The sequence below is a fragment of the Trachypithecus francoisi genome, unplaced genomic scaffold, assembly GCF_009764315.1.
Source record: "Trachypithecus francoisi isolate TF-2019V2 unplaced genomic scaffold, Tfra_2.0 Lachesis_group8, whole genome shotgun sequence".
NCBI classification, from domain to species: domain Eukaryota; kingdom Metazoa; phylum Chordata; class Mammalia; order Primates; family Cercopithecidae; genus Trachypithecus; species Trachypithecus francoisi.
Genome location: NW_022681473.1, coordinates 18,885,889 through 18,899,422, shown reverse-complemented (window position 1 = coordinate 18,899,422; position 13,534 = coordinate 18,885,889). Strand labels below are relative to the sequence as shown.

At 38.5% G+C, this 13,534-nt stretch overlaps 1 protein-coding gene across 24 annotated transcripts in view; it reads right to left on the bottom strand.

The window, feature by feature from the left end:
* PHF21A (PHD finger protein 21A) overlaps positions 1-13,534 on the bottom strand; it is a 197,798-nt gene that overhangs the window by 114,298 nt on the left and 69,966 nt on the right. Inside the window, exon 7 of one of the 24 annotated variants that reach the window (XM_033204611.1) lies at positions 9,819-9,916. The exons of the other annotated variants lie outside the window; for them this stretch is intronic. Coding sequence (XP_033060502.1) covers positions 9,819-9,836 — 18 coding nt within the window. The 5' untranslated portion in view covers positions 9,837-9,916. The remainder of the gene's footprint in view (positions 1-9,818; positions 9,917-13,534) is intronic. 24 annotated transcript variants of the gene reach the window in all.

Sequence of the window (13,534 nt, the reverse complement as noted above, 5' to 3'; positions counted from 1 at the left end):
AAGACAAAAGGTCAATATTATAAAGAACAAACTAAAATTACAGATCACTATCAGGATCTCAGTCAAAACTGCACAATCTGCAGCTTTCTAGAGTCCTTGACTAAAGTCAGAGGAAATAATTTTAAAATTTCCCTAAGATTAAAAATATCTGCATGAATGAAAAATACTGAGTACTTATCAATCTGTTTAGCTTTCTGCATCTTCCCAAGACTTCCAAGTAATATATCTATTTTTAAAAACTCTCAAATGAGTTTATTCTTATTTGATACAAACAGCACTTTTTGGGAAAAAGAGATTAGGCCTTTTATAAGCCTAAAGCACATGTAACTGAAAATGTTCCAGTAGAAGAATGCAACCTTCCAAGTCTTTTTGTGCTGGCTTCTGAGTATGAACTATGCCAGATATAACAGGGTTACTAGATGTGGTTTCTTCTGAACAACCTCTGGCAGTAATCCCAAGTGACTTTTCACTCTACTCTTATACTTCAGTGGGTAAAACATAATACAAGTCATGTAAGAAACAGAGTTTCATTAAACATAATGGTCCCACCTCAGTGGAGAACAGAGGAAGGATGGAGGCAAAGTGGGGAGGTGCTGGAAGGAAATACCTGCACTACAGTGATGATACTACTGGTAGTTATAAACAAAAATACTATTTGGCACAGACAATAAAAGTTTTTTTAGTATTCTTTAATTCCAAAACAACTTAGCAATCTAATTATAAGTAGAAGAGAAAATGTCTGAATAGTGATATTTAAAAAGTGGGGAGGGGTGAGGGCTTGGGGTACTGTAGCCCTTACACAATGTAAAATAACTCTGAGAGTAAAATAGTGGATTACTCATTATTGCGGTACATTAGAAAATTAGGGTTTAGCAACGAATACAATCTAGTGCACTAAAAATAACAATATGCGCTGAAGGACTATATTAAAAGGTCCTGCTGGTAACAAACCCTTGCTCACAATTCCATCCTGAAGCATCTTACATGAAATTGCATACTGTGTTGGAGAGCAGAGGATTCTGTGTATGTTCAAATTGAAATACCACTGCAATTTTTTTCTTATAACACTGATTCTTTCTCATGAATTGATTATTTAAATAGCAAAAACCCAGGAATAGCTTCCCCTTTCCTCTTTGGTTAAATATAAATCTATTTCACCCTTAGTTAGAACTACAATGACAGGAAGACTACACATACACACACACACACACACACACGCACACACGTACAATTAAGGTTCTTGATCTCTAGCCAGAGTAAGAGTTTCCCAGGTTGGCCCCATCCTTTGTCAACGCACTAGATTTGAGCACGCCTGTACAGTAAATAGGTCGCCCTCACTGACTTTTCATGGTGAATATAATAAGGCAAGCACTAGATGCATGGACTTCTTTCTCTTTTTTTAAAACATGTATAAAAATCCACCTTCTTATTCTCTCTTTCCCCATAGCCCACCACCACAGTTTCAAATACAGAAGTGGAAATAGTCACCTTTTTTTATAATTGAATTTTCTCAATACACAAATGCTTTTTAGAATATACAGTAATATGTTGCTAGAAAAGATAAAAAGTAAGGAGCGTGGAAAAGATAAGTCATTAACAAATGAGATCTTAGAAACATTTAGGATGTTCAAGGAAATTACTATGTCAACCATGATTTGGGCATTGTGCGTACTTCTTTCGAGCAATAACATTTTTTGTTGCACACTACTAAAGACAATGAAAACTGATTATTTTTTAGTCATCTCAGTCAAGTGTTTATTGGGAAACCAAGGGGTAATCTGAAAGTCTGAAGTCTCTTCATCTTGGTTTCAATTATAGCCAGGCCAAAATAACCTGCTTCTTTCTGGGGTAGTGTGATTTATTAAGTGATGTATGTACGTCAGAATTCCAAAGGTACAGGTCCTACCCAATTTGTTTCTTTATAAGCATACTCCATACATGAAAACCCAGATTTAAAATAAACATTTATTTTTAAGACTTTTTATTTTGTAAAATTTCAAACATATGTAAAAGTTCAAAGAATAGTATAGTGATCCCTTTGATAGATCAGATACCTATATATCCTTCCATGCTCCCTGAACTATCATACATCTTTCTTCTCCCATGAGCCATCTGAAAGTATGCCAGATGACATTATTACATTTAACCCTTAAATACTACACTAGTAGCCATTTCTATTACAAAAGGATCTTGTGTCTTACAGTAAACACAGAGCCCAGAATTCCTCAAAATTTTACACTCTGAGATCCTGGGGACAGAATTCATCTCTTATATTCTTAAAATCCTGTATGTTTGCTTAAGTGTTAAAAATGGCAATTTCCCTACTATACTTAACATGATTTGAGATTCACAAAACATCTTCTGGAACACAACCATTGTCTATAGGAAGCTGAATAAATAATTCCTCAGAAGCACCAGTTCAATATTATACTGGTTATTTTTTAGGGTGCCAGGCAACTTAATATAATAAATATTTTTTATAAAAAGCAAGCACATCTTGGGGCCTGTGGGAAAGCCACATGACAAAACATATTCCTCAATAGGGCATATTCCATATTTTTATGAATACTTGAATCAAACTTTAAGACTGCTGGACAGGTATTTGGCCATTGTAAACTGGGAGCTAGAATCTGACAGTAAACCAGAAGATCCTAGAAGCAGCCATATTAGTATGTCTGATAGTGCAACTCCAGAAAGTTTATCACCACTTGAGCTGTTCTACGCTGAGGTACAGGACGGGCCAGGTACACGTTATGAAACTCGACTAAAATCATTGAATGGTTTTTATAAGTCCTAGAAAACTAAAGAAAGAGATTAGTGAAATGTATAGCATGTCTCCTAAACAAGCAACCTGAACTCTCTCAATCTCATCCGTGTCTTATGACTAGGACACGGTGCTGGGATCTGAATGTTAGCGTCCACTCAAAATGCGTATGTTGAAATCTAATTCCCAGTGCAACTGTATTAAGAGATGAGGTCTTTAGGAGGCCATTAGGTCATGAGGGCCCTCCTTCATGAATGGGATTAGTGTCCTTATAAAAGAGGCCTGCGAAAGCTTGTTTTTCCCCTTCTGCCATAGATAGCACCTTCTTGCTATGTCCTCACAGCAAGAAGGTGCTATCTATGAAGCAGACAGCAGGCCCTCAGAAAATCTGCTGATGCCTTGAACATGGACGTCACAACCTCCAGAGTTGTAAGCAATAAATTTCTGTTATTTATAAACAATCCAGTCTAAGGTATTTTGTTATAGCAGCCTGAATAAACTAATACATGTGGTAATCAGGATCTCCAGATCTCTCTCCATCCAGAATTCCTATTATTACTCTAACTCTCCTTCCTTTCTCATCCTACTGTCCTACCCCTCCTTTCAATAGAAGATACTTGAAATTTTAATTTTGTGAGAATAAAAAGATGGCATTCATGTTTAAATGCCATTTGGGTCCCTTAGACGTAAGAAATTCAATCAATGTAAGGTACACTTTAAATAGTAATTAAGCAGAAATAAATGATGTGGGAATAAGACTGACAACCTATCAATGATCCCATTCTATCCAAGGACTTCTTTTGAAAGTTATCATGTCCAAATAGAAAAATAAAACATATTTATGTAACTGTGGAATTTGTTCAGAAACACCATGCATCTGAAGATACAAGTTACTGCTGTTTACTTACATCATCACCTTTATCAGTACAAGGTTTTCCTCAAATTAATCCTTTCTGGTTAACATACTACATTCTATATCTAGAAAAGCAAACAGAATGGCAGATAAAGCCCATATCACAGTCCTATTAGTTATTAATGTCTGCAATGCCTGTCTTTCCACTGGCCTAGTGAAGCTTTGGCCCCTGAAGTGATAAAGATGAGCTCTACCAAACTGTTCTCCATCTCTAAGGCAGTATTAACATGTTACAAAGGGCCAAAAGGACCATTAAAAAAAAAAAAAACTGACCCACTTTTAGAAGTCAGCAGCTTTTTCCTTCTGGTGAAGTATGAATATTTAAATCAGGCAGACAAGTCAAGAAGCAAACATTTCATCCTGAATGCAATGTCTGCATCTCCCACTCAGAGCTGAGAGGACCCTAATGTCATATACCCACATTGAAATGAATGCTCACTTAGGACTCCAAAAGGGCAGTTTTCTAATCATTACCCTGTTTTTCAGGAAATGTAAAACTTGAAGTTTTACATTTGGATGTGAGTGCAGAAAACAGTAAAAGATGGATCACAGCAACTGCTTCAAATTATATACTTAATGATTTATATCAAGCATAGTAGAATTTAATTTGTAGTAAATCAAGCAAACTGAGGAAAGGTTAAGATTGTGGTTAACAGCTGTAAATTTGTTTTTACCTTCATCATAGAGTAACAATGCATTACAGGAGTACTACATTTGAGAAGATGGTAAACTTATCATAATAAAATTGACTAGAATCAAGTTTCAACCTAAGCACTACTGTTTAAATGAGACAAATAATAGCAACTATTAACACAAGATACAGGAAAACAAACTGGAAGCTAAATCAAATTACTATTCAAAAGCTGTTCTATAGTACAGCTAGAGGTACCTTTTGGCTTTATTGAGAATACATTATTAAACCAAATGTACCTTAAATGAGCAGAAAAAAAAAAAAAGAAAATTCATGCAAGGTAAATGGAGTAATTAGAAATTTGAGGGTCAGCTGACCTACTCAAATCTAGAATGAAAACTTACAACGGAAACTCCCAATCTTTACACTTTCAGTGACCCCAGTACTACTTTTTCCCCCTCCCCTTTCCACCCCCATTTGGATTTCATATCTTATTTTCCAAACAAGCAGCATTTCAAGTAGCAACCTGTGTAACCTTCACACAGGGATATGCAAGACTTCTCTTATTGTTTCAGGTAACCCAGATTAGGAAGCAATGTTATAAATCCATTTTGCTTCTGCCACAGTTACCCAAACTCTTTTAAACATTAAACATTAAACCTGTGCTTTCACTCACAAACATTCTCATTTCTAAGCAAACAGGCCAAAATTTCACAATTATGAAATAAAATTCCTTTTAATGAAAAAAATCTGCTTTCTTAACTATATACCTGACTTCCTCCTACAAGATAAATAACTGATTTAATTCTCTGAATATACTGCCTTAGCAAAACACACACACACACAAAAAGCAGACAGGCCAATGAAACCTTATTTCCTCCAATAGAAACTCATTTTACCCTTCAAATGCTAAAGTATTCCATTCAAAAGATAGCAACTGATCAAAGCTTTCAAAGCAAGTGTAGTTCTAGGCAAGCACAGTATGGTCATATAAGGCCTTCTAGTACCAGGTCCTGTCATAACTACTTAATCCTATTTTTGATTGTAGCCCAGCACTTTTTATGAAAAGTGTTACACATACAGCAAAGTTCTTACCTTTGTTTTGTGTTCATTCCTGTATCGCTGCCTTAGCTTGCGTGACTCCCCTGACTCAGAATGCCTCCATTCTTTCTGTTTCTGCAGCAAAGTCCCACCCAATTGGGTTCCCAAGCTGTTCCTGCTTTCTCTCTTCTCATTATCTATACCACATGCTAACTCTTCACTGTGTACTGTCCTGGCCTACCATGTGTGTTTATTTCTTTTTCCCTATGGAAGATCATAAGCATTAGCACACATTATTACACCAGGTATTAACACAAAGGAGAGGCTGAAAATATACTTCCTGACTGATGAATTTCATATAAAAATACATAGTCAAAACTTGCTGAGGGGAGTTGGGAAAGGCAGAGAAAGAACACAGAGGTTGTCTGATTCAGTGGCTGATATGTTTTTAGGACACTACTATTACTCCAATCTAATCACTTGCTATATTTTACCCAAGTAAGCAAGCTGGCAATTGGAAAAAATTTATTTAGAGCTTCTAAAATTAGCATTTTATGTCCTAGTAAACAGAATCACAAGGACTCAAAGCACTACAACGTAGTCAAAAAAAGAATGGTTAGGAATCAAGATTCTCTCTTGGAATATTTAGTTAACTGAAAAAGAGAAAGGGCCTACCTTCAAAGGAAATCACTATCTGTTCTCTAAAACACATAGGTTACTAGACTTTTTGGAAGCCCTACTCTTGCCTTCCATGAGTTTCTTAACCCCCTTCTGCTCCAAGACCCCTTTATGAGACACGGCAGCCAGGTGTCTTAGTAAGACTCTGCTCATGGTTTACCTTGAGATGTGGTCACCAGAAAAATGAGGATAAACTCCTCACTGGGTTGGACTCAATAGCCCAAGAGTTCACAACTGGCTGTTTTCTTGCTTACAGAGATAAAGTACCATATTAAAACTCAATACATTTTGGGAAGAAAAGATAAAAACACAAAAAGAGTCTGTCTTATCTTCAGAAATGCAATTCTCAGCTTTGTGAGCTCTGGCATTCAGCTAGCCAGATTACCAAGCTTATTTGAAAGCTGAAGGTTTTGCCCTGACTCCATCTTTTGCTATTTTCAGGGTTTGTTTTCATGAGTGTCCCTGAGCTTATGCACATGTGCTTCACTCAATTTACACACATCAGTGAACAGCAGCAGCAGAAATCCAGGTCCACAGCAGGAGGTTTAATTAACTGTACACAGGACAGTGCCAATAGCACTGGGGCCATCCTCCTATGGGGCAGCACACTAACAAGGCTAATATGCAAGGGAAACCTACTTCTGGAGGCAAAAAAAGTCTTTCCCCATCAAGCAAAATGAGAGATCAATATGGCAAAAGAGAAACCAAAAACCAAAACAAACCAAACCCAAACCGAAAACCCTTGCCAGGATAGCCTCAACAAGAAACCAGAGCTTCTCTTCACACAGGGCAAGAGAAATGCCAGGATTTAATGTTTGCCATTGTTTGGGTCAGGCTTCAGTCTGCTTTTCTAATGGTATTAGAAGCCATTCTAACTTAGCAATCTCACAGAGGCCTTTCTAATCATTTTGTGCATCTACTTCCCTCATATATCTTCTCTGTCAAAAGGGTTGGTAATGGTATTACGCCACAAGACAAAAATAATATTAAATGATGATGGCAGTGGTGAAGATCTAGGTGGTAATGCAGATGGCAAATGAGCTTTCTACATGTAAACACACTATAAAACCCAACAACATAGAAAGAAGCCTGCCTTCACTCTGTGAAGAGTGTCTGGACAAATGAGAGTAGTTTCCAAATCCTGATCAAGGATTTCTCCCATCCACACAGCAAGACACACAGTTGTCACTGCTCCCCATGATGAAAGTTCGAGTCAAAAGTGTATATTCAGAAGTTTGAGCTGTTCGCTAGTCTAGATTGAGGATGACATGGGCAGGTCAAACTAAACAGCTTTACCTCTGATAAAGTTTAAGCTAATTTAAAGTGATTCAGGAAGGCTATTTAAACATTTTTCTCATGCTTAACAAGTAACAAACTTTTAGAAAATAAATGTAGTTGACCAAATAAATATCACTACGGACAAATTAATGAGCAACTGGTACAGTATAGACCCAGCCTGAGATAAAGGCTTCAGGCAGGTTACTTTGCTCTAGCTCTTTTGACACCAGTTCCCTATGTAACTCATAGGGATGTAGGGAGGGTTAATTTGATAATGTCTGTAAAATGCTTTGAACTCCTTAGCGACAAGTGACATAAGTGGTTACTATTATACATTGCTGGAGTGGAAAACATGAAAGAAAGGGAAAAATACTCCTTGATGGTTTATTATGAAGCATTTTTATAGGCTGGTAAGATATTTTATAATTGTTTTTTATTAGTTAGTCCTCATTATGTGCCCAAGAGATAGGAAATATTCCTGGCTTGTCCTTCTGGATAAAGAAACTAAGTCAAGAAGGTAAATGACTTTTAGTTAGGAAGCATTATTATCTCCATTTTTCAGGTAAGGAAAGCAAGACAGAGAAGGTGAATGACTTTTCTAGTCACATTCAAGAACTGAAAGGGTTAAAGCATAATTAAGAGTCTGGAAGATATTATTATTTCTTTGCAATGTTCTGACATTGTTCTGACAAGAAGGCAGTGACTAACAACCAGAAAGCCTGAGATTAAATACTTGCTCTACCATTTCTTGGTTGTGTAAGCTTAAGAGAAGTCACTTTTTCTTTGTGTCAATTTCATCTGCATGGTGAGGTCCAGTGAAGATCAAATTACATAAAGCATGTGAAAACTCTGGGTAAACAATGGCACACTATGCAAATAAGTTATTGCCATTATTAGGCTGGTATCCTTATTGAAAATATGGGTTCTCCTAGCCAGTACAACTTTGAATTAAAAGACATTTCAGTGCCCTGAGACCAAATGAAATATGTAATACTTTTTTAAAAACAGATTTATTGAGATACAATTCATGTATCACACAATTCATCTACTTGAGGTGTAGAAGTCAATGGCTTTTAACATATCCACAGTTGTACAACCCCACAATTAATTTCAGAACATTGTCACTGCCCCAAAAGGAACCCTGTGACATTAGTAGTCACTCCCCATTCCCCAACCACTCACAGATATCCACAATTCCCCCAGCCCTGGGCAACCATTAATTGACTTTCTGTCTCTAGGGAGGTGCATATTCTAAACATTTCTTACAAACAGAATCATACAGTATGAGGCCTTTTGTGATTGGCTTCTTTTACTTAGCATAATGTTTTCAAGATTCATCCATGTTGTAGCATGTATCATTCTACATGTAGTATTTCATTCCTTTTTATTGTCAAATAATATTCCACTGCATGGCTATACCACACTTTATTTAACTATCCATCAGTTGATGGGTTGTTTCCACTTTTTGGGTGCCATGAGTAATACTATGAACATCCATGTAGAAATTTTTGTTTGAGGGCTGGGCATGGTGGCTGACACTTGTAATCCCAGCACTTTTGGAGGTTGAGGCAGGTGGGTCACCTGAGGTCAGGAGTTTGAGACCAGCCTGGCCAACATGGTGAAACCCCATCTCTACTAAAAATACAAAAATTAGCAGGGCATGGTGGCATACGCCTGTAATCCCATCTACTTGGGAGGCTGAGGCAGGAGAATTGCTTGAACCCGGGAGGCAGAGGCTGCAGGGAGCCAAGATGGTGTCACTGCACTCCAGCCTGGGCGACAGAGCAAGACTCCATCTCAAAAAAAAAAAAAAAGGTTTTTTGTTTGAACGTATGCTTTCATTTCTTTAGGATCTATACCTGGAAATATATATACCTAGGAATAACTGCTCAGCCACATGGTAAGTCTATGTTTAATATTTTGAGAAACTACCAGACTGTTTTTCAAGTGGCTGTACCATTTTACATTCCCACCAGCAATGTCTGAGGAATAGATAATTGAAGGCAGACCATAGAAGGGAGACTATTAGCTAGCTGTCTGTTAGGGAATAGCTGAACTAGCTCTGTAGTAACTAGCTGTCTGTTAGGGAATAGCTAAACTAGCTCTGCAGTAACTAGCTATCTGTTAGGGAATAGCTAAACTAGCCCTGCAGAATGACAGCTTGTGTTACTGACAACAGGGATGACAATGCTTCACACCAAGTTTTCGAAAGGAGAGATTATCGTTGTTGGGGCATTTTCCTCCTTTTCTCCCCACTTGCCTAGGCCTGGTCCAGGCCAAGGCAATATAAACAGCTTTTTACACACAAACTAATGTTGTTCCCATCTCTAAGAGAAAGTAACACAGAACTGTCAGAGCCAGGCTTTAAAAAGTCCTCTATCATTTCTCAAATCCTGATAGTAAGGTATGTTGTCCTTTTGAGTCTCTATAATTGCTGCGTAAAAGTTATGAAATTTTTTATGCCCTCACCATTCCCTTTGATCCATTAGGTTGAACCCAGCCCAAATACATACGTTCAGTAGGTCAAGCATAGGCTAGCTTCAACACAGTGTATTCCTCTACAGTGGCATCTGCAAGCCAAATAGAACTGGTAGAGGGAAACAGATGGCTTCTAAAGGGGAAGAGAAGAAAAACAGAAGGTCAGGTAGAAGAGGGTGTGGGGGGGAAGGAGGGATAGAAAGAGGATAGGAGAAAGGAGAAGCATATTTCTGGTTTTGCTCTTCCCACCTGTCACAGCACTCTCCTTGCTAGTTGCCAGCATGCTCCCTTGCAAACACAGCTGCAAGTGACAAAGAGCAGCCACTGTCCTACTCGGGGGGTCCCCTCCACGTTCCATATTGTAAACTGTACTGAAATGCCAATTGTTTACAAGAAAGGGAATTACGCACCCATTAGAGTCATGAATAGCAAACTGCTGTCTATATCCAACAAATTAGCACTGAGAACCATAGGTTCCCTACAAAACAACGTAAGACTCTCCAGCAAATAAAAAGCAACAGAATCAAGAGATTAAGTACTAAAAAATGTGGCTTATTTTAATTTTGTATATTTGTCAGACCTGTGATTAGCTCAATCAAAGTAAGACCATATTCTATCATATATTTCATGTAGTCACCACATGTTCAATTTGCTGTATTGCTCTGCTCTTATGCAATTAAAAGAAAATTAGCAAGTCTCTCCCCAGCAGAGTTAGCGATTGCCACTAGGGATTGCCACTGAAAGGAAATGCTTCACGCCAAGTTTTAGAAAGAAGAGATACTAGCTGTCGGGACATTTGCCTCCTTTTTCCCTCCTTAACTTGGCCTAGGCCAAAACTATGGTAAAGGGAACATAAGCAGCTTTTTTACACACAGACTAATGTTGCCAGCAGCGTTCCAGTGGCCTTGCTCACGGCAGGAGAAGGCATAGGGACTAATACCGCTGGGTCTTGTTGAAGAAAAGTGGCCGGCTTACTTTGATCAACTGAGTGGTGTGCTGATCAGTGTGATTTCCCTGTTCTGCTGACTGTGAGCATGTTGGGGAGAGCAGGAGAGCTGGCTTCTGAGAGGCCCATGCAGGGAGGCAAATTCCATAGCTGCTGAATCACAAAAAGCAACAAGAAATAAAAGAGGGCTGAACTGGAAGCAGACACCTTAATTCTGCCAGCATGTTACTTACTGACATAAGCATCTCTGGGAGGGGAATGAAGTAGGTACTTCCATAATTTTAATTCATCAATTGCAGTACTATACATAAAACTATTACGCACAATGTTCAAGAACATAGTCCAAGCTCCTGAAACTATAATTTACAATTTTTAATTACTTCAATTTAATGGAGAAGAGAAAGAATTGGAATTAATAAGATTTTTAAAAATTAAAATTGAGAAAACAGGAACACATCAGCCTATGTAGCTCTTGGCATCGAGACAAAAGAAGTATGTCCAGCACCTGAGTGTGTGTGCAGGACTACAGCTATGACATACACCCCTCTCTACTATTTGCCAGAGAAGCAGCTGCTGGATTAACATGAGTTAATCTGCTTGCATGCTACATAGATTTTTTTCTAGTAAATTGCAAAAATTTACCTAAAGATAAATATAGCAGTCTCTGAGTTCTCTGTCCCATTCAGCTGCTGCTGAGAAACACTTCTGTTATCTTAAATCTCATCAGCAGATTGTACTCCTTCCTGGGAAACAGCAGCAAAAAGTAGCTTTCTAAAAGCATAGTTAGTCTCTCTGAGGTAAAATACACCACATTTAAATGGCTTCTTCCAAAAAGAATAACTTTCCACCTTTCAAGTTTTAATTCTTGATGAATAAAGTATGTGGTTTCTTACACTAGATCTAATCATCGCTGCTTTAAAGAGTAAATAGTCAATTGCAAATTGAGCAAATTGCTTTGGCTATCCTAGTACCAGAAATGAAATGGATTAGGTCAGCAGGTGGCATGTCATTTCAGTGCTGCCTGGGGGCCCAAAATACAGTTAGGTCATTTTTATTCTTGTGACAGCCGGAATGAAAACCAGAGCATTTAGCATTACCTCCCGCCTCCATTCTCATACCATCTTGGGCACAAAAGAGTTTACTAGGCCTTCATTTCCAGTGTCTAGACTCCTTCTGGGGCCTCGAGAGACACATGGGTTGAAGCTGCCTAAGGAAACCTGAAATAGAGTACTCTGACTTTGGTCTTCAGAAACACAAAGCTTCTTGTCTACACAAGGAAAACGGAATTCTCATTTAACCAGCTGTTTTTAAGTATGCCAATGTGCAATTCCATTCTGTAGTACTTCCCTTGAAGGAAGAGAATGGTCATCATGTCTCAACTCACGGGAGTGAGGAAACTGGTCTCTGCTCCCACGGAGGAAGACATTAGAGGAAGACAAAGGATTGGATGAAGGAATGGACTTAAGCTAAGAAGCAGAAAGAAAGGTGATAGCGGGTGGGGAAACATGCAGAAGAAGAAAAGGTAAACTGGGACAAAAATTCTTCTGTACAGAAACCAGGAGCTTGTTGCAATGGTCGGAACATTTAAAATATCCAAAAATAGCTTTTCTATCAAGCCTCCTTTCCCCTATATGTGTTTCAAACTACTAGTAGAATTCCAAATATACGGTAGCCTCCCAAAGTTTACTCCTATGAAAACAGTCAATGGAATAGTCAATAGTCAAGGCTGAGATGATCCAGGAGTAGCACATGACCCAGGCCTAAACAATGAGAGGACTCTAGTTCCCCAGACACAAAAGGATGACTGATTCGAAAATGGACCTAAAAGTCGTGCCCATGCTCTATGCTGGTACTTCCAGGAAAAAACAAACAAATAAAAAAACTTTCCTCTTCATTGGAGTTGATTAAATGGCAGGTTGTAAACCTAGAGCTGCCAGAGGTAACCTGTGCCAGTACGGGGCAGCCTGTAAGCAAATGAAGCCAAAAGAGGGAGAAAGTGTCCTAAAGCTCCTAAATCCATCCATGCCTGAAAGCAGCTATATCCTTGAACTTACTAGTTATATATACCAATAAATCTCTTTTCCTTCAACAACATTGAATTGAGTTTCTATCACTGGAAAGCAGAAGAGTCTTCACTCATACACCTACCAAATACCTTTGTACTAGCCATTCAACCTCACTGCCTATCAGTTTTCTGAGCTCTGAGAAGAAAAACAAAAAACAAAAAACATGTTTACTTTACAGAATTGAAAACTGCTAAGTACTACACAGGAGCCAACAATATTTTAACTAAAACAAAAGGTAGGGATAGAAGAAGTAAGATAGTCATGGAGCTGAATTGCTCCTAGCTGCTAGTGCTGGTAAGAAAATATTCTATTTCTATCAGTTTTTCACCATGTGCCCTGGTGAAATCTTTATCAAAGCAGTTAATCGCCTAGTAAATCTTTAAATATTTTCCCTTTTACTTCCAGTTAACAAGGCTTTTCCACCTTCTTGGACATCTCTGACCAAGCCATCTTACCATGTTGGGAACAGTTCCCCCAAAATCTGGCCATAAACTGGCCCCAAAACTGGCCATAAACAAAATCTCTGCAGCACTGTGACATACTCATGATGGCCATAACACCCACGCTGGAAGGTTGTGGATTTACCCGAATGAGGGCAAGGAACACCTGGCCCACCCAGGGCAGAAAACTGCTTAAAGGCGTTCTTTTTTTTTTTTTTTTTTTTGAGGCGGAGTCTCACTCTGTCGCCCAGGCTGGAGTGCAGTGGCCGGATCTCAGCTCACTGCAAGCTCCGCCTCCT